General features: G+C 44.3%; 1 protein-coding gene across 4 annotated transcripts in view; it reads right to left on the reverse strand.

Annotated features, from left to right (window-relative positions):
- tbk1 (TANK-binding kinase 1) overlaps nucleotides 1-26,600 on the reverse strand; it is a 97,973-nt gene that overhangs the window by 63,220 nt on the left and 8,153 nt on the right. For all 4 annotated transcript variants that reach the window (XM_045214547.1, XM_045214549.1, XM_045214548.1 and 1 more), the window contains one exon: nucleotides 20,553-20,693. In XM_045214547.1, coding sequence (XP_045070482.1) covers nucleotides 20,553-20,693 — 141 coding nt within the window. The remainder of the gene's footprint in view (nucleotides 1-20,552; nucleotides 20,694-26,600) is intronic.

Here is a 26,600-nt window from a genome sequence, read left to right on the forward strand (position 1 = left end):
TTCCGATCAATTTGATGTTAATTTAAATTTATACTATACCTCCACTAGGTACACTATACCTCCACTAGGTACACTATACCTCCACTAGGTACACTATACCTCCACTATACCTCCACTAGGTACACTATACCTCCACTATACCTCCACTAGGTACACTATACCTCCACTAGGTACACTATACCTCCACTAGGTACACTATACCTCCACTAGGTACACTATACCTCCACTAGGTACACTATACCTCCACTAGGTACACTATACCTCCACTAGGGACACTATACCTCCACTAGGTACACTATACCTCCACTAGGTACACTATACCTCCACTAGGTACACTATACCTCCACTAGGTACACTATACCTCCGCTAGGTACACTATACCTCCGCTAGGTACACTATACCTCCACTAGGTACACTATACCTCCACTAGGTACACTATACCTCCACTAGGTACACTATACCTCCACTAGGTACACTATACCTCCACTATACCTCCACTAGGTACACTATACCTCCACTAGGTACACTATACCTCCACTATACCTCCACTAGGTACACTATACCTCCACTAGGTACACTATACCTCCACTAGGTACACTATACCTCCACTAGGTACACTATACCTCCACTAGGTACACTATACCTCCACTAGGTACACTATACCTCCACTATACCTCCACTAGGTACACTATACCTCCACTAGGTACACTATACCTCCACTAGGTACACTATACCTCCACTAGGTACACTATACCTCCACTAGGTACACTATACCTCCACTAGGTACACTATACCTCCACTAGGTACACTATACCTCCACTAGGTACACTATACCTCCACTATACCTCCACTAGGTACACTATACCTCCACTAGGTACACTATACCTCCACTAGGTACACTATACCTCCACTAGGTACCACTATACCTCCACTAGGTATACTATACCTCCACTAGGTACACTATACCTCCACTAGGTACACTATACCTCCACTAGGTACACTACTCCACTAGGTACACTATACCTCCACTAGGTACACTATACCTCCACTAGGTACACTATACCTCCACTAGGTACACTATACCTCCACTAGGTACACTATACCTCCACTAGGTACACTATACCTCCACTAGGGTATCACTATACCTCCACTAGGTACAGTATACCTCCACTAGGTACACTATACCTCCACTAGGTACACTATACCTCCACTAGGTACAGTATACCTCCACTAGGTACAGTATACCTCCACTAGGGTACACTATGCCTCCACTAGGTACACTATACCTCCACTAGGTACACTATACCTCCACTAGGTACACTACTACTAGGGTACAGTATACCTCCACTAGGTACACTATACCTCCACTAGGTACACTATACCTCCACTAGGTACACTATGCCTCCACTAGGTACAGTATACCTCCACTAGGTACACTATACCTCCACTAGGTACACTATACCTCCACTAGGTACAGTATACCTCACTAGGTACAGTATACCTCCACTAGGTACACTATACCTCCACTAGGTACACTATACCTCCACGGGTATACCTCCACTAGGTACACTATACCTCCACTAGGTACAGTATACCTCCACTAGGTACACTATACCTCCACTAGGTACACTATACCTCCACTAGGTACACTATACCTCCACTATACCTCCACTAGGTACACTATACCTCCACTAGGTACACTATACCTCCACTAGGTACACTATACCTCCACTAGGTACACTATACCTCCACTAGGTACACTATACCTCCACTAGGTACTATCCCACTAGGTCACTATACCTCCACTAGGTACACTATACCTCCACTAGGTACACTATACCTCCACTAGGTACACTATACCTCCACTAGGTACACTATACCTATACCTCCACTAGGTACACTATACCTCCACTAGGTACACTATACCTCCACTAGGTACACTATACCTCCACTAGGTACACTATACCTCCACTAGGTACACTATACCTCCACTAGGTACACTATACCTCCACTAGGTACACTATACCTCCACTAGGTACACTATACCTCCACTAGGTACACTATACCTCCACTAGGTACACTATACCTCCACTAGGTACACTATACCTCCACTAGGTACACTATACCTCCACTAGGTACACTATACCTCCACTAGGTACATACTCCACTAGGTACACTATACCTCCACTAGGTACTACTATACCTCCACTAGGTACACTATACCTCCACTAGGTACACTATACCTCCACTAGGTACACTATACCTCCACTAGGTACACTATACCTCCACTAGGTACACTATACCTCCACTAGGTACACTATACCTCCACTAGGTACAACTCCACTAGGTACACTATACCTCCACTATACCTCCACTAGGTACACTATACCTCCACTAGGTACACTATACCTCCACTAGGTACACTATACCTCCACTAGGTACACTATACCTCCACTAGGTACACTATACCTCCACTAGGTACACTATACCTCCACTAGGTACACTATACCTCCACTAGGTACACTATACCTCCACTAGGTACACTATACCTCCACTAGGTACACTATACCTCCACTAGGTACACTATACCTCCACTAGGTACACTATACCTCCACTAGGTACACTATACCTCACTAGGTACACTATACCTCCACTAGGTACACTATACCTCCACTAGGTACACTATACCTCCACTAGGTACACTATACCTCCACTAGGTACACTATACCTCCACTAGGTACACTATACCTCCACTAGGTACACTATACCTCCACTAGGTACACTATACCTCCACTAGGTACACTATACCTCCACTAGGTACACTATACCTCCACTAGGTACACTATACCTCCACTAGGTACACTATACCTCCACTAGGTACACTATACCTCCACTAGGTACACTATACCTCACTAGGTACACTATACCTCCACTAGGTACACTATACCTCCACTAGGTACACTATACCTCCACTAGGCTACACTATACCTACTAGTACACTATACCTCCACTAGGTACACTATACCTCCACTAGGATACTATACCTCCACTAGGTACACTATACCTCCACTAGGTACACTATACCTCCACTAGGTACACTATACCTCCACTAGGTATACACTATACCTCCACTAGGTACACTATACCTCCACTAGGTACACTATACCTCCACTAGGTACACTATACCTCCACTAGGTACACTATACCTCCACTAGGTAACTATACCTCCACTAGGTACACTATACCTACTATACCTCCACTAGGTACACTATACCTCCACTAGGTACACTATACCTCCACTAGGTACACTATACCTCCACTAGGTACACTATACCTCCACTAGGTATACTATACCTCCACTAGGTACACTATACCTCCACTAGGTACACTATACCTCCACTAGGTACACTATACCTCCACTAGGTACACTATACCTCCACTAGGTACACTATACCTCCACTAGGTACACTATGCCTCCACTGGGTACACTATACCTCCACTAGGTACACTATACCTCCACTAGGTACAGTATACCTCCACTAGGTACACTATACCTCCACTAGGTACACTATACCTCCACTAGGTACACTATACCTCACTAGGTACACTATACCTCCACTAGGTACACTATACCTCCACTAGGTACACTATACCTCCACTAGGTACACTATACCTCCACTAGGTACACTATACCTCCACTAGGTACACTATACCTCCACTAGGTACACTATACCTCCACTAGGTACACTATACCTCCACTAGGTACACTATACCTCCACTAGGTATACTATACCTCCACTAGGTACACTATACCTCCACTAGGTACACTATACCTCCACTAGGTACACTATACCTCCACTAGGTACACTATACCTCCACTAGGTACACTATACCTCCACTAGGTACACTATACCTCCACTATACCTCCACTAGGTACACTATACCTCCACTAGGTACACTATACCTCCACTAGGTACACTATACCTCCACTATACCTCCACTAGGTACACTATACCTCCACTATACCTCCACTAGGTACACTATACCTCCACTATACCTCCACTAGGTACACTATACCTCCACTAGGTACACTATACCTCCACTAGGTACACTATACCTCCACTATACCTCCACTAGGTACACTATACCTCCACTAGGTACACTATACCTCCACTAGGTACACTATACCTCACTAGGTACACTATACCTCCACTAGGTACACTATACCTCCACTAGGTACACTATACCTCCACTAGGTACACTATACCTCCACTAGGTACACTATACCTCCACTAGGTACACTATACCTCCACTAGGTACACTATACCTCCACTATACCTCCACTAGGTACACTATACCTCCACTAGGTACACTATACCTCCACTAGGTACACTATACCTCCACTAGGTACACTATACCTCCACTATACCTCCACTAGGTACACTATACCTCCACTAGGTACACTATACCTCCACTAGGTACACTATACCTCCACTAGGTACACTATACCTCCACTAGGTACACTATACCTCCACTAGGTACACTATACCTCCACTAGGTACACTATACCTCCACTATACCTCCACTAGGTACACTATACCTCCACTAGGTACACTATACCTCCACTAGGTACACTATACCTCCACTAGGTACACTATACCTCCACTGATACCTCCACTAGGTACACTATACCTCCACTAGGTACACTATACCTCCACTAGGTACACTATACCTCCACTAGGTACACTATACCTCCACTAGGTACTATACCCACTATACCTCCACTAGGTACACTATACCTCCACTAGGTACACTATACCTCCACTGGGTACACTATACCTCCACTAGGTACACTATACCTCCACTAGGTACACTATACCTCCACTAGGTACACTATACCTCCACTAGGTACACTATACCTCCACTAGGTATACTATACCTCCACTAGGTACACTATACCTCCACTAGGTACACTATACCTCCACTAGGTACACTATACCTCCACTAGGTACACTATACCTCACTATACCTCCACTAGGTACACTATACCTCCACTATACTCCACTAGGTACACTATACCTCCACTAGGTACACTATACTCACTATACCTCCACTAGGTACACTATACTCCACTAGGTACACTATACCTCCACTAGGTACACTATACCTCCACTAGGTACACTATACCTCCACTAGGTACACTATACCTCCACTAGGTACACTATACCTCCACTAGGTACACTATACCTCCACTAGGTACACTATACCTCCACTAGGTACACTATACCTCCACTAGGTACACTATACCTCCACTAGGTACACTATACCTCCACTAGGTACACTATACCTCCACTAGGTACACTATACCTCCACTAGGTACACTATACCTCCACTAGGTACACTATACCTCCACTAGGTACACTATACCTCCACTAGGTACACTATACTCCACTAGGTACACTATACCTCCACTAGGTACACTATACTCCACTAGGTACACTATACCTCCACTAGGTACACTATACCTCCACTAGGTACACTATACCTCCACTAGGTACACTATACTCCACTAGGTACACTATACCTCCACTAGGTACACTATACCTCCACTAACCTCCACTAGGTACACTATACCTCCACTAGGTACACTATACCTCCACTAGGTACACTATACCTCCACTAGGTACACTATACTCCACTATACCTCCACTAGGTACACTATACCTCCACTAGGTACACTATACCTCCACTAGGTACACTATACCTCCACTAGGTACACTATACCTCCACTAGGTACACTATACCTCCACTAGGTACACTATACCTCCACTAGGTACACTATACCTCCACTAGGTACACTATACTCCACTAGGTACACTATACCTCCACTAGGTACACTATACCTCCACTAGGTACACTATACCTCCACTAGGTACACTATACCTCCACTAGGTATACTATACCTCCACTAGGTACACTATACCTCCACTAGGTACACTATACCTCCACTAGGTACACTATACCTCCACTAGGTACACTATACCTCCACTAGGTACACTATACCTCCACTAGGTACACTATACCTCCACTAGGTACACTATACCTCCACTAGGTACACTATACTCCACTAGGTACACTATACCTCACTAGGTACACTATACCTCCACTAGGTACACTATACCTCCACTAGGTATACTATACCTCCACTAGGTACACTATACCTCCACTATACCTCACTAGGTACACTATACCTCACTAGGTACACTATACCTCCACTAGGTACACTATACCTCCACTAGGTACACTATACCTCCACTATACCTCCACTAGGTACACTATACCTCCACTAGGTACACTATACTCCACTAGGTACACTATACCTCCACTAGGTACACTATACCTCCACTATACCTCCACTAGGTACACTATACCTCCACTAGGTACACTATACCTCCACTAGGTACACTATACCTCCACTAGGTACACTATACCTCCACTATACCTCCACTAGGTACAACTATACCTCCACTAGGTACACTATACCTCCACTAGGTACACTATACCTCCACTAGGTACACTATACCTCCACTAGGTACACTATACCTCCACTAGGCTACACTATACCTCCACTAGGTACACTATACCTCCACTAGGTACACTATACCTCCACTAGGTACACTATACCTCCACTAGGTACACTATACCTCCACTAGGTACACTATACCTCCACTATACCTCCACTAGGTACACTATACCTCCACTAGGTACACTATACCTCCACTAGGTACACTATACCTCACTAGGTACACTATACCTCCGCTAGGTACACTATACCTCCGCTGGGTACACTATACCTCCACTAGGTACACTATACCTCCACTAGGTACACTATACCTCCACTAGGTACACTATACCTCCACTATACCTCCACTAGGTACACTATACTCACTATACTCCACTAGGTACACTATACCTCCACTAGGTACACTATACCTCACTATACCTACTAGGTACACTATACCTCCACTATACCTCCACTAGGTACACTATACCTCCACTAGGTACACTATACCTCCACTAGGTACACTATACCTCCACTAGGTACACTATACCTCCACTATACCTCCACTAGGTACACTATACCTCCACTATACCTCCACTAGGTACACTATACCTCCACTAGGTACACTATACCTCCACTAGGTACACTATACCTCCACTAGGTACACTATACCTCCACTAGGTACACTATACCTCCACTAGGTACACTATACCTCCACTAGGTACACTATACCTCCACTAGGTACACTATACCTCCACTAGGTACACTATACCTCCACTAGGTACACTATACCTCCACTAGGTACACTATACCTCCACTAGGTACACTATACCTCCACTAGGTACACTATACCTCCACTAGGTACACTATACCTCCACTATACCTCCACTAGGTACACTATACCTCCACTAGGTACACTATACCTCCACTAGGTACACTATACCTCCACTAGGTATACTATACCTCCACTAGGTACACTATACCTCCACTAGGTACACTATACCTCCACTAGGTACACTATACCTCCACTAGGTACACTATACCTCCACTAGGTACACTATACCTCCACTAGGTACACTATACTCCACTAGGTACACTATACCTCCACTAGGTACACTATACCTCCACTAGGTACACTATACCTCCACTAGGTACACTATACCTCCACTAGGTACACTATACCTCCACTAGGTATACTATACCTCCACTAGGTACACTATACCTCCACTAGGTACACTATACCTCCACTAGGTACACTATACCTCCACTAGGTACACTATACCTCACTAGGTATACTATACCTCCACTAGGTACACTATACCTCCACTAGGTACACTATACCTCCACTAGGTACACTATACCTCCACTAGGTACACTATACCTCCACTAGGTATAGTATACCTCCACTAGGTACACTATACCTCCACTAGGTACACTATACCTCCACTAGGTACACTATACCTCCACTATACCTCCACTAGGTATACTATACCTCCACTAGGTATACTGTACCTCCACTAGGTACACTATACTGACCTCCACTAGGTACACTATACCTCCACTAGGTACACTATACCTCCACTATACCTCCACTAGGTACACTATACCTCCACTAGGTACACTATACCTCCACTAGGTACACTATACCTCCACTAGGTACACTATACCTCCACTAGGTATACTATACCTCCACTAGGTACACTATACCTCCACTAGGTACACTATACCTCCACTAGGTACACTATACCTCCACTAGGTACACTATACCTCCACTAGGTACACTATACCTCCACTAGGTACACTATCTACCTCCACTAGGTACACTATACCTCCACTAGGTACACTATACCTCCACTAGGTACACTATACCTCCACTAGGTACACTATACCTCCACTAGGTACACTATACCTCCACTAGGTACACTATACCTCCACTAGGTACACTATACTCCACTAGGTACACTATACCTCCACTAGGTACACTATACCTCCACTAGGTATAGTATACCTCCACTAGGTACACTATACCTCCACCAGGTACACTATACTCCACTAGGTACACTATACCTCCACTATACCTCCACTAGGTATAGTATACCTCCACTAGGTATAGTATACCTCCACTAGGTATAGTATACCTCCACTAGGTACACTATACCTCCACTAGGTACACTATACCTCCACTAGGTACACTATACCTCCACTAGGTACACTATACCTCCACTAGGTACACTATACCTCCACTAGGTACACTATACCTCCACTAGGTACACTATACCTCCACTAGGAACACTATACCTCCACTAGGTACACTATACCTCCACTAGGTACTACTATACCTCCACTAGGTACACTATACCCACTATACTCTCCACTAGGTACACTATACCTCCACTAGGTACACTATACCTCCACTATACCCCACTAGGTATACTATACCTCCACTAGGTACACTATACCTCCACTAGGTACACTATACACTCCACTAGGTACACTATACCTCCACTAGGTACACTATACCTCCACTAGGTACACTATACCTCCACTAGGTACACTATACCTCCACTAGGTACACTATACCTCCACTAGGTACACTATACCTCCACTAGGTCCACTATACCTCCACTAGGTACACTATACCTCCACTAGGTACACTATACCTCCACTAGGTACACTATACCTCCACTATACACTCCACTAGGTACACTATACCTCCACTAGGTACACTATACCTCCACTAGGTACACTATACCTCCACTAGGTACACTATACCTCCACTAGGTACACTATACCTCCACTATACCTCCACTAGGTACACTATACCTCCACTAGGTACACTATACCACTATACCTCACTAGGTACACTATACCTCCACTAGGTACACTATACCTCCACTAGGTACACTATACCTCCACTAGGTATACTATACTCCACTAGGTACACTATACCTCCACTAGGTACACTATACCTCCACTAGGTACACTATACCTCCACTAGGTACACTATACCTCCACTAGGTACACTATACCTCCACTAGGTATACTATACTCCACTATACCTCCACTAGGTACACTATACCTCCACTATACCTCCACTAGGTACACTATACCTCCACTATACCTCCACTAGGTACACTATACCTCCACTATACCTCCACTAGGTACACTATACCTCCACTATACCTCCACTAGGTACACTATACCTCCACTAGGTACACTATACCTCCACTATACCTCCACTAGGTACACTATACCTCCACTAGGTACACTATACCTCCACTATACCTCCACTAGGTACACTATACCTCCACTATACCTCCACTAGGTACACTATACCTCCACTAGGTACACTATACCTCCACTAGGTACACTATACCTCCACTAGGTATACTATACCTCCACTAGGTACACTATACCTCCACTAGGTACACTATACCTCCACTAGGTACACTATACCTCCACTAGGTACACTATACCTCCGCTAGGTACACTATACCTCCGCTAGGTACACTATACCTCCACTAGGTACACTATACCTCCACTAGGTACACTATACCTCCACTAGGTACACTATACTGACCTCCACTAGGTACAATATACTGACCTCCACTAGGTACACTATACCTTCACTAGGTACACTATACCTCCACTATACCTCCACTAGGTACACTATACCTCCACTAGGTACACTATACCTCCACTAGGTACACTATACCTCCACTAGGTACACTATACCTCCACTAGGTACACTATACCTCCACTATACCTCCACTAGGTACACTATACCTCCACTAGGTACACTATACCTCCACTAGGTATACTATACCTCCACTAGGTACACTATACTGACCTCCACTAGGTACACTATACCTCCACTATACCTCCACTAGGTACACTATACCTCCACTAGGTACACTATACCTCCACTAGGTACACTATACCTCCACTAGGTACACTATACCTCCACTAGGTACACTATACCTCCACTAGGTATAGTATACCTCCACTAGGTACACTATACCTCCACTAGGTACACTATACCTCCACTAGGTACACTATACCTCCACTAGGTACACTATACCTCCACTATACCTCCACTAGGTATAGTATACCTCCACTAGGTACACTATACCTCCACTAGGTACACTATACTGACCTCCACTAGGTACACTATACCTCCACTAGGTACACTATACCTCCACTAGGTACACTATACCTCCACTAGGTACACTATACCTCCACTAGGTACACTATACCTCCACTATACCTCCACTAGGTACACTATACCTCCACTAGGTACCAGTATACCTCCACTAGGTACACTATACCTCCACTAGGTACACTATACTCCACTAGGTACACTATACCTCCACTAGGTACACTATACCTCCACTAGGTACACTATACCTCCACTAGGTACACTATACCTCCACTAGGTACACTATACCTCCACTAGGTACACTATACCTCCACTAGGTACACTATACCTCCACTATACCTCCACTAGGTATAGTATACCTCCACTAGGTATACTGTACCTCCACTAGGTACACTATACCTCCACTAGGTACACTATACCTCCACTATACCTCCACTAGGTATACTATACCTCCACTAGGTATACTGTACCTCCACTAGGTACACTATACCTCCACTAGGTACACTATACCTCCACTAGGTACACTATACCTCCACTAGGTATACTGTACCTCCACTAGGTATAGTATACCTCCACTAGGTATACTATACCTCCACTAGGTACACTATACCTCCACTAGGTACACTATACTGACCTCCACTAGGTACAATATACCTTCACTAGGTACACTATACCTCCACTAGGTACACTATACCTCCACTAGGTACACTATACCTCCACTAGGTACACTATACCTCCACTAGGTACACTATACCTCCACTAGGTACACTATACCTCCACTAGGTATACTATACCTCCACTAGGTACACTATACCTCCACTAGGTACACTATACCTCCACTAGGTACACTATACCTCCACTATACCTCCACTAGGTACACTATACCTCCACTAGGTACACTATACCTCCACTAGGTACACTATACCTCCACTAGGTACACTATACCTCACTAGGTACACTATACTCCACTAGGTACACTATACCTCCACTAGGTACACTATACCTCCACTAGGTACAGTATACCTCCACTAGGTACACTATACCTCCACTAGGTACACTATACCTCCACTAGGTACACTATCGACCTCCACTAGGTATACTATACCTCCACTAGGTACACTATACCTCCACTAGGTACACTATACCTCCACTAGGTACACTATACCTCCACTAGGTACACTATACCTCCACTAGGTACACTATACCTCCACTAGGTACACTATACCTCCACTAGGTACACTATACCTCCACTAGGTACACTATACCTCCACTAGGTATAGTATACCTCCACTAGGTACACTATACCTCCACTAGGTACACTATACCTCCACTAGGTAACACTATACCTCCACTAGGTACACTATACCTCCACTAGGTACACTATACCTCCACTAGGTACAGTATACCTCACTAGGTATACTGTACCTCCACTAGGTACACTATCACCTCCACTAGGTACACTATACCTCCACTAGGTACACTATACCTCCACTAGGTACACTATACCTCCACTAGGTACACTATACTCCACTATACCTCCACTAGGTACTACTATACCTCCACTAGGTACACTATACCTCCACTATACCTCCACTAGGTACACTATACCTCCACTAGGTACACTATACCTCCACTATACCTCCACTAGGTACACTATACCTCCACTAGGTACACTATACCTCCACTATACCTCCACTAGGTACACTATACCTCCACTAGGTACACTATACCTCCACTAGGTACACTATACCTCCACTAGGTACACTATACCTCCACTAGGTACACTATACCTCCACTAGGTACACTATACCTCCACTAGGTACACTATACTCCACTAGGTACACTATACCTCACTATACCTCCACTAGGTACACTATACCTCCACTAGGTACACTATACCTCCACTAGGTATAGTATACCTTCACTAGGTACACTACTACCAAGTACACTATACCTCACTAGGTACACTATACCTCCACTATACCTCCACTAGGTATACTATACCTCCACTAGGTATACTATACCTCCACTAGGTACACTATACCTCCACTAGGTATACTGTACCTCCACTAGGTATAGTATACCTCCACTAGGTATACTATACCTCCACTAGGTATACTGTACCTCCACTAGGTACACTATACCTCCACTAGGTATACTGTACCTCCACTAGGTATAGTATACCTCCACTAGGTATACTATACCTCCACTAGGTACACTATACCTCCACTAGGTACACTATACTGACCTCCACTAGGTACAATATACTGACCTCCACTAGGTACAATATACTGACCTCCACTAGGTACACTATACCTCCACTAGGTACACTATACCTCCACTAGGTACACTATACCTCCACTAGGTACACTATACCTCCACTAGGTACACTATACCTCCACTAGGTATACTATACCTCCACTAGGTACACTATACTGACCTCCACTAGGTACACTATACCTCCACTAGGTACACTATACCTCCACTAGGTATACTATACCTCCACTAGGTACACTATACCTCCACTAGGTACACTATACCTCCACTAGGTACACTATACCTCCACTAGGTACACTATACCTCCACTAGGTACACTATACCTCCACTAGGTACACTATACCTCCACTAGGTATACTATACCTCCACTAGGTATACTATACCTCCACTAGGTACACTATACCTCCACTAGGTACACTATACCTCCACTAGGTACACTATACCTCCACTAGGTACACTATACCTCCACTAGGTACACTATACCTCCACTAGGTATACTATACCTCCACTAGGTACACTATACCTCCACTAGGTACAATATACTGACCTCCACTAGGTACACTATACCTCCACTAGGTACACTATACCTCCACTAGGTACACTATACCTCCACTAGGTACACTATACCTCCACTAGGTACACTATACCTCCACTAGGTACACTATACCTCACTAGGTACACTATACCTCCACTAGGTACACTATACCTCCACTAGGTATACTATACCTCCACTAGGTACACTATACCTCCACTAGGTACACTATACCTCCACTAGGTACACTATACCTCCACTATACCTCCACTAGGTATAGTATACCTCCACTAGGTATAGTATACCTCCACTAGGTATAGTATACCTCCACTAGGTATACTGTACCTCCACTAGGTACACTATACTGACCTCCACTAGGTACACTATACCTCCACTAGGTACACTATACCTCCACTAGGTACACTATACCTCCACTAGGTACACTATACCTCCACTATACCTCCACTAGGTATAGTATACCTCCACTATACCTCCACTAGGTACACTATACCTCCACTATACCTCCACTAGGTACACTATACCTCCACTAGGTACACTATACCTCCACTATACCTCCACTAGGTACACTATACCTCCACTAGGTACACTATACCTCCACTATACCTCCACTAGGTACACTATACCTCCACTAGGTACACTATACCTCCACTAGGTACACTATACCTCCACTAGGTACACTATACCTCCACTAGGTACACTATACCTCCACTAGGTACACTAACTATACCTCCACTAGGTACACTATACCTCCACTAGGTACACTATACCTCCACTAGGTACACTATACCTCCACTAGGTACACTATACCTCCACTAGGTACACTATACCTCCACTAGGTACACTATACCTCCACTAGGTACACTATACCTCCACTAGGTACACTATACCTCCACTAGGTACACTATACCTCCACTAGGTACACTATACCTCACTGCACTATACCTCCACTAGGTACACTATACCTCCACTAGGTACACTATACCTCCACTAGGTACACTATACCTCCACTAGGTACACTATACCTCCACTAGGTACACTATACCTCCACTAGGTACACTATACCTCCACTAGGTACACTATACCTCCACTAGGTACACTATACCTCCACTAGGTACACTATACCTCCACTAGGTACACTATACCTCCACTATACCTCCACTAGGTACACTATACCTCCACTAGGTACACTATACCTCCACTATACCTCCGCTAGGTACACTATACCTCCGCTAGGTACACTATACCTCCGCTAGGTACACTATACCTCCGCTAGGTACACTATACCTCCACTAGGTACACTATACCTCCACTAGGTACAATATACTGACCTCCACTAGGTACAATATACCTCCACTAGGTACACTATACCTTCACTAGGTACACTATACCTCCACTAGGTACACTATACCTCCACTAGGTACACTATACCACCACTATACCTCCACTAGGTACACTATACCTCCACTAGGTACACTATACCTCCACTAGGTACACTATACCTCCACTAGGTACACTATATCTCCACTAGGTACACTATACCTCCACTAGGTACAGTATACCTCCACTAGGTATAGTATACCTCCACTAGGTACACTATACTCCACTAGGTATAGTATACCTCCACTAGGTATAGCTATACCTCCACTAGGTACAGTATACCTCCACTAGGTACACTATACCTCCACTAGGTACACTATACCTCCACTAGGTACACTATATCTCCACTAGGTACACTATACCTCCACTAGGTACACTATACCTCCACTAGGTATAGTATACCTCCACTAGGTACACTATACCTCCACTAGGTACACTATACCTCCACTAGGTACACTATACCTCCACTAGGTATAGTATACCTCCACTAGGTATACTATACTCCACTAGGTACACTATCTGACCTCCACTAGGTACACTATACCTCCACTAGGTACACTATACCTCCACTAGGTACACTATACCTCCACTAGGTACACTATACCTCCACTAGGTACACTATACCTCCACTAGGTACACTATACCTCCACTAGGTACACTATACTCCACTAGGTACACTATACCTCCACTAGGTACACTATACCTCCACTAGGTACAGTATACCCCCACTAGGTATAGTATACCTCCACTAGGTATAGTATACCTCCCACTAGGTACACTATACCTCCACTAGGTACACTATACCTCCACTATACCTCCACTAGGGACACTATACCTCCACTAGGTACACTATACCTCCACTAGGTACACTATACCTCCACTAGGTACACTATACCTCCACTAGGTATAGTATACCTCCACTAGGTACACTATACCTCCACTATACCTCCACTAGGTACACTATACCTCCACTAGGTACACTATACCTCCACTAGGTACACTATACCTCCACTATACCTCCACTAGGTATAGTATACCTCCACTAGGTATACTGTACCTCCACTAGGTACACTATACCTCCACTAGGTACACTATACCTCCACTATACCTCCACTAGGTATACTATACCTCCACTAGGTACACTATACCTCCACTAGGTACACTATACCTCCACTAGGTACACTATACCTCCACTATACTCCACTAGGTACACTATACCTCCACTAGGTATACTATACCTCCACTAGGTACACTATACCTCCACTAGGTACACTATACCTCCACTAGGTACACTATCGACCTCCACTAGGTACACTATACCTCCACTAGGTACACTATACCTTCACTAGGTACACTATACCTCCACTAGGTACACTATACCTCCACTAGGTACACTATACCTCCACTAGGTACACTATACCTCCACTAGGTACACTATACTGACCTCCACTAGGTACACTATACCTCCACTAGGTACACTATACCTCCACTAGGTACACTATACCTCCACTAGGTACACTATACCTCCACTAGGTACACTATACCTCCACTAGGTACACTATACCTCCACTAGGTATAGTATACCTCCACTAGGTACACTATACCTCCACTAGGTACACTATACCTCCACTAGGTACACTATACCTCCACTATACCTCCACTAGGTATAGTATACCTCCACTAGGTATACTGTACCTCCACTAGGTACACTATACTGACCTCCACTAGGTACACTATACCTCCACTAGGTACACTACACCTCCACTAGGTACACTATACCTCCACTAGGTACACTATCTGACCTCCACTAGGTACACTATACCTCCACTAGGTACACTATACCTCCACTAGGTACACTATACCTCCACTAGGTACACTATACCTCCACTATACCTCCACTAGGTATAGTATACCTCCACTAGGTATAGTATACCTCCACTAGGTACACTATACCTCCACTAGGTACACTATACCTCCACTAGGTACACTATACCTCCACTAGGGACACTATACCTCCACTATACCTCCACTAGGTACACTATACCTCCACTAGGTACACTATACCTCCACTAGGTACACTATACCTCCACTAGGTACACTATACCTCCACTAGGTACACTATACCTCCACTAGGTACACTATACCTCCACTAGGTACAGTATACCTCCACTAGGTACACTATACCTCCACTAGGTACACTATACCTCCACTAGGTACACTATACCTCCACTATACCTCCACTAGGTACACTATACCTCCACTAGGTATACTGTACCTCCACTAGGTACACTATACCTCCACTAGGTACACTATACCTCCACTAGGTACACTATACCTCCACTAGGTATAGTATACCTCCACTAGGTACACTATACCTCCACTAGGTACACTATACCTCCACTAGGTACACTATACCTCCACTAGGTACACTATACCTCCACTAGGTACACTATACCTCCACTAGGTATAGTATACCTCCACTATACCTCCACTAGGTATAGTATACCTCCACTAGGTACACTATACCTCCACTAGGTATAGTATACCTCCACTAGGTATAGTATACCTCCACTAGGTACACTATACCTCCACTAGGTATAGTATACCTCCACTAGGTATAGTATACCTCCACTAGGTATAGTATACCTCCACTGGGTATAGTATACCTCCACTAGGTACACTATACCTCCACTAGGTATAGTATACCTCCACTAGGTATAGTATACCTCCACTAGGTATAGTATACCTCCACTAGGTATAGTATACCTCCACTAGGTACACTATACCTCCACTGGGTATAGTATACCTCCACTAGGTACACTATACCTCCACTAGGTATAGTATACCTCCACTAGGTACACTATACCTCCACTAGGTACACTATACCTCCACTAGGTACACTATACCTCCACTAGGTACACTATACCTCCACTAGGTACACTATACCTCCACTAGGTACACTATACCTCCACTAGGTATAGCTATACCTCCACTAGGTATACTGTACCTCCACTAGGTACACTATACCTCCACTAGGTACACTATACCTCCACTATACCTCCACTAGGTACACTATACCTCCACTAGGTACACTATACCTCCACTAGGTATACTGTACCTCCACTAGGTACACTATACCTCCACTAGGTACACTATACCTCCACTAGGTATACTGTACCTCCACTAGGTATAGTATACCTCCACTAGGTATAGTATACCTCCACTGGGTATAGTATACCTCCACTAGGTACACTATACCTCCACTAGGTATACTATACCTCCACTAGGTATAGTATACCTCCACTAGGTACACTATACCTCCACTAGGTACACTATACCTCCACTAGGTACACTATACCTCCACTAGGTACACTATACCTCCACTAGGTACACTATACCTCCACTATACCTCCACTAGGTATAGTATACCTCCACTAGGTACAGTATACCTCCACTAGGTACACTATACCTCCACTAGGTACACTATACCTCCACTAGGTACACTATACCTCCACTAGGTACACTATACCTCCACTAGGTACACTATACCTCCACTAGGTATAGTATACCTCCACTAGGTATAGTATACCTCCACTAGGTACACTATACCTCCACTAGGTACACTATACCTCCACTAGGTACACTATACCTCCACTAGGTACACTATACCTCCACTAGGTACACTATACCTCCACTAGGTATAGTATCCCTCCACTAGGTATAGTATCCCTCCACTAGGTACAGTATACCTCCACTAGGTACACTATACCTCCACTAGGTATAGTATACCTCCACTAGGTATAGTATACCTCCACTAGGTATAGTATACCTCCACTAGGTATAGTATACCTCCACTAGGTACACTATACCTCCACTAGGTACACTATACCTCCACTATACCTCCACTAGGTACACTATACCTCCACTAGGTACACTATACCTCCACTAGGTACACTATACCTCCACTAGGTACACTATACCTCCACTAGGTACACTATACCTCCACTAGGTATACTATACCTCCACTAGGTATACTATACCTCCACTAGGTATACTATACCTCCACTAGGTACACTATACCTCCACTAGGTACACTATACCTCCACTAGGTACACTATACCTCCACTAGGTACACTATACCTCCACTAGGTATACCCTACCTCCACTAGGTATACTGTACCTCCACTAGGTATACTATACCTCCACTAGGTATACTATACCTCCACTAGGTACACTATACCTCCACTAGGTACACTATACCTCCACTAGGTATACTATACCTCCACTATACCTCCACTAGGTACACTATACCTCCACTAGGTATACTATACCTCCACTATACCTCCACTAGGTACACTATACCTCCACTAGGTACACTATACCTCCACTAGGTACACTATACCTCCACTAGGTATACTATACCTCCACTATACCTCCACTAGGTACACTATAACTCCACTAGGTACACTATACCTCCACTAGGTACACTATACCTCCACTAGGTATAGTATACCTCCACTAGGTACACTATAACTCCACTAGGTACACTATACCTCCACTAGGTACACTATACCTCCACTAGGTATAGTATACCTCCACTAGGTACACTATACCTCCACTAGGTACACTATACCTCCACTAGGTACACTATACCTCCACTAGGTACACTATACCTCCACTAGGTACACTATACCTCCACTAGGTATACTATACCTCCACTATACCTCCACTAGGTACACTATAACTCCACTAGGTACACTATACCTCCACTAGGTACACTATACCTCCACTAGGTATAGTATACCTCCACTAGGTACACTATACCTCCACTAGGTATACTATACCTCCACTATACCTCCACTAGGTACACTATACCTCCACTAGGTATACTATACCTCCACTATACCTCCACTAGGTACACTATAACTCCACTAGGTACACTATACCTCCACTAGGTACACTATACCTCCACTAGGTATAGTATACCTCCACTAGGTACACTATACCTCCACTATACCTCCACTAGGTACACTATACCTCCACTAGGTACACTATACCTCCACTAGGTATAGTATACCTCCACTAGGTACACTATACCTCCACTAGGTACACTATACCTCCACTAGGTACACTATACCTCCACTAGGTACACTATACCTCCACTAGGTACACTATACCTCCACTAGGTACACTATACCTCCACTAGGTACACTATACCTCCACTAGGTACACTATACCTCCACTAGGTACACTATACCTCCACTAGGTACACTATACCTCCACTAGGTACACTATACCTCCACTAGGTATACTATACCTCCACTAGGTACACTATACCTCCACTAGGTACAGTATACCTCCACTAGGTACACTATACCTCCACTAGGTATACTATACCTCCACTAGGTATACTATACCTCCACTAGGTACACTATACCTCCACTAGGTACAGTATACCTCCACTAGGTACACTATACCTCCACTAGGTACACTATACCTCCACTAGGTATACTGTACCTCCACTAGGTACACTATACCTCCACTAGGTACACTATACCTCCACTAGGTATAGTATACCTCCACTAGGTCTAGTGTTATTCTACAGATTACAGGGTATAACTGACCTCCTCCTCCACAGCAAACAGCTTGACGATGTTCTTATGGTTGAGTTTCTTCAGGACCTCAAACTCTCTCATCTGGACGTCGAGTGGTCGCAGGAAACTCAGGTTGTTGAAGACCTTCACAGCATACAGGTCCCCTGTTTTCTGGTGTTAGAGGAGGACACATAGTATTACATACAGGTCCCCTGTTTTCTGGTGTTAGAGGAGGACACATAGTATTACATACAGGTCCCCTGTTTTCTGGTGTTAGAGAGGACACATAGTATTACATACAGGTCCCCTGTTTTCTGGTGTTAGAGGAGGACACATAGTATTACATACAGGTCCCCTGTTTTCTGGTGTTAGAGGAGGACACATAGTATTACATACAGGTCCCCTGTTTTCTGGTGTTAGAGGACACATAGTATTACATACAGGTCCCCTGTTTTCTGGTGTTGAGAGGACACATAGTATTACATACAGGTCCCCTGTTTTCTGGTGTTAGAGGAGGACACATAGTATTACATACAGGTCCCCTGTTTTCTGGTGTTAGAGGACACATAGTATTACATACAGGTCCCCTGTTTTCTGGTGTTAGAGGAGGACACATAGTATTACATACAGGTCCCCTGTTTTCTGGTGTTAGAGGACACATAGTATTACATACAGGTCCCCTGTTTTCTGGTGTTAGAGGACACATAGTATTACATACAGGTCCCCTGTTTTCTGGTGTTAGAGGAGGACACATAGTATTACATACAGGTCCCCTGTTTTCTGGTGTTAGAGGAGGACACATAGTATTACATACAGGTCCCCTGTTTTCTGGTGTTAGAGGACACATAGTATTACATACAGGTCCCCTGTTTTCTGGTGTTAGAGGAGGACACATAGTATTACATACAGGTCCCCTGTTTTCTGGTGTTAGAGGACACATAGTATTACATACAGGTCCCCTGTTTTCTGGTGTTAGAGGAGGACACATAGTATTACATACAGGTCCCCTGTTTTCTGGTGTTAGAGGACACATAGTATTACATACAGGTCCCCTGTTTTCTGGTGTTAGAGGAGGACACATAGTATTACATACAGGTCCCCTGTTTTCTGGTGTTAGAGGACACATAGTATTACATACAGGTCCCCTGTTTTCTGGTGTTAGAGGAGGACACATAGTATTACATACAGGTCCCCTGTTTTCTGGTGTTAGAGAGGACACATAGTATTACATACAGGTCCCCTGTTTTCTGGTGTTAGAGGAGGACACATAGTATTACATACAGGTCCCCTGTTTTCTGGTGTTAGAGGACACATAGTATTACATACAGGTCCCCTGTTTTCTGGTGTTAGAGGAGGACACATAGTATTACATACAGGTCCCCTGTTTTCTGGTGTTAGAGGACACATAGTATTACATACAGGTCCCCTGTTTTCTGGTGTTAGAGGAGGACACATAGTATTACATACAGGTCCCCTGTTTTCTGGTGTTAGAGGAGGACACATAGTATTACATACAGGTCCCCTGTTTTCTGGTGTTAGAGAGGACACATAGTATTACATACAGGTCCCCTGTTTTCTGGTGTTAGAGGACACATAGTATTACATACAGGTCCCCTGTTTTCTGGTGTTAGAGGAGGACACATAGTATTACATACAGGTCCCCTGTTTTCTGGTGTTAGAGAGGACACATAGTATTACATACAGGTCCCCTGTTTTCTGGTGTTAGGAGGACACATAGTATTACATACAGGTCCCCTGTTTTCTGGTGTTAGAGGAGGACACATAGTATTACATACAGGTCCCCTGTTTTCTGGTGTTAGAGGAGGACACATAGTATTACATACAGGTCCCCTGTTTTCTGGTGTTAGAGGAGGACACATAGTATTACATACAGGTCCCCTGTTTTCTGGTGTTAGGAGGACACATAGTATTACATACAGGTCCCCTGTTTTCTGGTGTTAGAGGAGGACACATAGTATTACATACAGGTCCCCTGTTTTCTGGTGTTAGAGGACACATAGTATTACATACAGGTCCCCTGTTTTCTGGTGTTAGAGGAGGACACATAGTATTACATACAGGTCCCCTGTTTTCTGGTGTTAGAGGAGGACACATAGTATTACATACAGGTCCCCTGTTTTCTGGTGTTAGAGAGGACACATAGTATTACATACAGGTCCCCTGTTTTCTGGTGTTAGAGGACACATAGTATTACATACAGGTCCCCTGTTTTCTGGTGTTAGAGGAGGACACATAGTATTACATACAGGTCCCCTGTTTTCTGGGTGTTAGAGGACACATAGTATTACATACAGGTCCCCTGTTTTCTGGTGTTAGAGAGGACACATAGTATTACATACAGGTCCCCTGTTTTCTGGTGTTAGAGGAGGACACATAGTATTACATACAGGTCCCCTGTTTTCTGGTGTTAGAGAGGACACATAGTATTACATACAGGTCCCCTGTTTTCTGGTGTTAGAGGAGGACACATAGTATTACATACAGGTCCCCTGTTTTCTGGTGTTAGAGGAGGACACATAGTATTACATACAGGTCCCCTGTTTTCTGGTGTTAGAGGACACATAGTATTACATACAGGTCCCCTGTTTTCTGGTGTTAGAGGACACATAGTATTACATACAGGTCCCCTGTTTTCTGGTGTTAGAGGACACATAGTATTACATACAGGTCCCCTGTTTTCTGGTGTTAGAGGACACATAGTATTACATACAGGTCCCCTGTTTTCTGGTGTTAGAGGAGGACACATAGTATTACATACAGGTCCCCTGTTTTCTGGTGTTAGAGGAGGACACATAGTATTACATACAGGTCCCCTGTTTTCTGGTGTTAGAGGACACATAGTATTACATACAGGTCCCCTGTTTTCTGGTGTTAGAGGAGGACACATAGTATTACATACAGGTCCCCTGTTTTCTGGTGTTAGAGGAGGACACATAGTATTACATACAGGTCCCCTGTTTTCTGGTGTTAGAGGAGGACACATAGTATTACATACAGGTCCCCTGTTTTCTGGGTGTTAGAGGACACATAGTATTACATACAGGTCCCCTGTTTTCTGGTGTTAGAGGAGGACACATAGTATTACATACAGGTCCCCTGTTTTCTGGTGTTAGAGGACACATAGTATTACATACAGGTCCCCTGTTTTCTGGTGTTAGAGGAGGACACATAGTATTACATACAGGTCCCCTGTTTTCTGGTGTTAGAGGAGACACATAGTATTACATACAGGTCCCCTGTTTTCTGGTGTTAGAGGAGGACACATAGTATTACATACAGGTCCCCTGTTTTCTGGTGTTAGAGGAGGACACATAGTATTACATACAGGTCCCCTGTTTTCTGGTGTTAGAGGAGGACACATAGTATTACATACAGGTCCCCTGTTTTCTGGTGTTAGAGGAGGACACATAGTATTACATACAGGTCCCCTGTTTTCTGGTGTTAGAGGACACATAGTATTACATACAGGTCCCCTGTTTTCTGGTGTTAGAGGACACATAGTATTACATAGAGGTCCCCTGTTTTCTGGTGTTAGAGGAGGACACATAGTATTACATACAGGTCCCCTGTTTTCTGGTGTTAGAGGAGGACACATAGTATTACATACAGGTCCCCTGTTTTCTGGTGTTAGAGGACACATAGTATTACATACAGGTCCCCTGTTTTCTGGTGTTAGAGGAGGACACATAGTATTACATACAGGTCCCCTGTTTTCTGGTGTTAGAGGACACATAGTATTACATACAGGTCCCCTGTTTTCTGGTGTTAGAGGACACATAGTATTACATACAGGTCCCCTGTTTTCTGATGTTTTTCCACACTTTTGTTACATTACAGCCTTTTTCTAAAATGGATTAAATATTTTTTTCCCCTTCATCAATCTACACCAAATACCCCATAATGACAAAGCGAAAACAGGCTTTTAGAAATTCTTGCAAATTTATGACAATAAATACAAAAATAAAAAACCTTATTTACATAAGTATTCAGACCCTTTGCTATGAGACTCGAAAATTGAGCTCAGGTGCATCCTGTTTCCATTGATCATCCTTGAGATGTTTCTACAACTTGATTGGAGTCCACCTGTGGTAAATTCAATTGATTGGACATGATTTGGAAAGGCACACACCTGTCTATACAGGATCGCACAGTTGACAGTGCATGTCAGAGCAAAAACCAAGCCATGAGGTCAAAGGAATTGTCCGTAGAGCTCAGAGACAGGATTGTGACGAGGCACAGATCTGGGGAAGGGTACCAAAAAATGTCTGCAGCATTGAAGGTCCCCAAGAACACAGTGGCCTCTATCATTCTTAAATGGGAGATGTTTGGAACCACCAAGACTCTTCCTAGAGCTGGCCGCCCGGCCAAACTGAGCAATCGATGGAGAAGGGCCTTGGTCAGGGGGGTGACCAAGAACCCGATGGTCACTCTGACAGAGCTCCAGAGTTCCTCTGTGGAGATGGGAGAACCTTCCAGAAGGACAACCATCTCTGCAGCACTCCACCAATCAGGCCTTTATGGTAGAGTAGCCAGACGGAAGCCACTCCTCAGTAAAAGGCACATGACAGCCCGCTTGGAGTTTGCCAAAAGGCAAATGAAAAACAAGATTCTCTGGTCTGATGAAACCAAGATTGAACTCTTTGGCCTGAATTCCAAGAGTCACGTCTGGAGGAAACCTGGCACCATCCCTACGGTGAAGCATGGTGGTGGCAGCATCATGCTGTGGGGATGTTTTTCAGCGGCAGGGACTGGGAGACTAGTCAGGATCGAGGGAAAGATGAACGGAGCAAAGTACAGAGAGATCCTTGATGAAAACCTGCTCCAAAGCGCTCGGGACCTCAGACTGGGGCAAAGGTTCACCTTCCAACAGGACAACGACCCTAAGCACACAGCCAAGACAACGCAGGAGTGGCTTCAGGACAAGTCTCTGCATGTACTTGAGTGGCCCAGCAGAGCTTAAGAGGATCTGCAGAGAATAATGGGAGAAACTCCCCAAATACAGGTGTGCCATGCTTCTAGCGTCAAACCCAAGAAGACTCAAGGCTGTAATCGCTGACAAAGGTTATTCAACAAAGTACTGAGTAAAGGGTCTGAATACTTATGTAAATGTGATTTCAGTTTTTTACTTTTTATTAATTTGCAAAAAAATCTAAACCTGTTTTTGCTTTGTCATTATGGGGTTATTGTGTGTAGGAAAAAAATCTAATTTAATCCATTTTAGAATAAGGCAGTAATGTAACCAAATGTGGAAAAGGTCAAGGGGTCTGAATACTTTCTGAATGAACTGTATAGCAGTATTACATACAGGTCTGTTTTATAATGTTAAATTTTACATTTTAGTCATTTAGCAGACGCTCTTATCCAGAACTTATATATATATATATATTTTTTTTTACTGGCCCCACGTGGGAATTGAACCCACAACCCTGGCGTTGCAAACGCCATACTCAACCAACTGAGCTACATCCCTGCCGGCCATTCCCTCCCCTATCCTGGACGACGCTGGGCCAATTGTGGGTCTCCCGGTCACGGCCGGCTATGACAGAGCCTGGATTCGAACCAGGATCTCTAGTGGCACAGCTAGCACTGCAATACAGTGCCTTAGACCACTGCGCCACTCGGGAGAGAACATTTACAGGTCCACCATTTTCTTTTACAGAAAAATAATATATGTTTAAACTTAGTAGTAGACAACATACAGGTCCCCTGTTTTCTGATGTTAGAGAACAAAACATTATTAAACCTTAAATAGCAAACAACTAATTGGCTGCGTCCCCCCTTTGCTGCTATAACAGCCTCCACTCTTCTGGGAAGGCTTTCCACTAGATGTTGGAACATTGCTGCGGGGACTTGCTTCCATTCAGCCACAAGAGCATTAGTGAGGTCGGGCACTGATGTTGGGCGATTAGGCCAGGCTCGCAGTCGGCGTTCCAATTCATCCCAAAGGTGTTCGATGGGGTTGATTTCAGGGCTCTGTGCAGGCCAGTCAAGTTCTTCCACACAGATCTCGTCAAACGATTTCTGTATGGACCTCGTTTTGTGCACGGGGGCATTGTC

Source organism: Coregonus clupeaformis, unplaced genomic scaffold, assembly GCF_020615455.1.
Source record: "Coregonus clupeaformis isolate EN_2021a unplaced genomic scaffold, ASM2061545v1 scaf0276, whole genome shotgun sequence".
Classification (NCBI taxonomy): domain Eukaryota; kingdom Metazoa; phylum Chordata; class Actinopteri; order Salmoniformes; family Salmonidae; genus Coregonus; species Coregonus clupeaformis.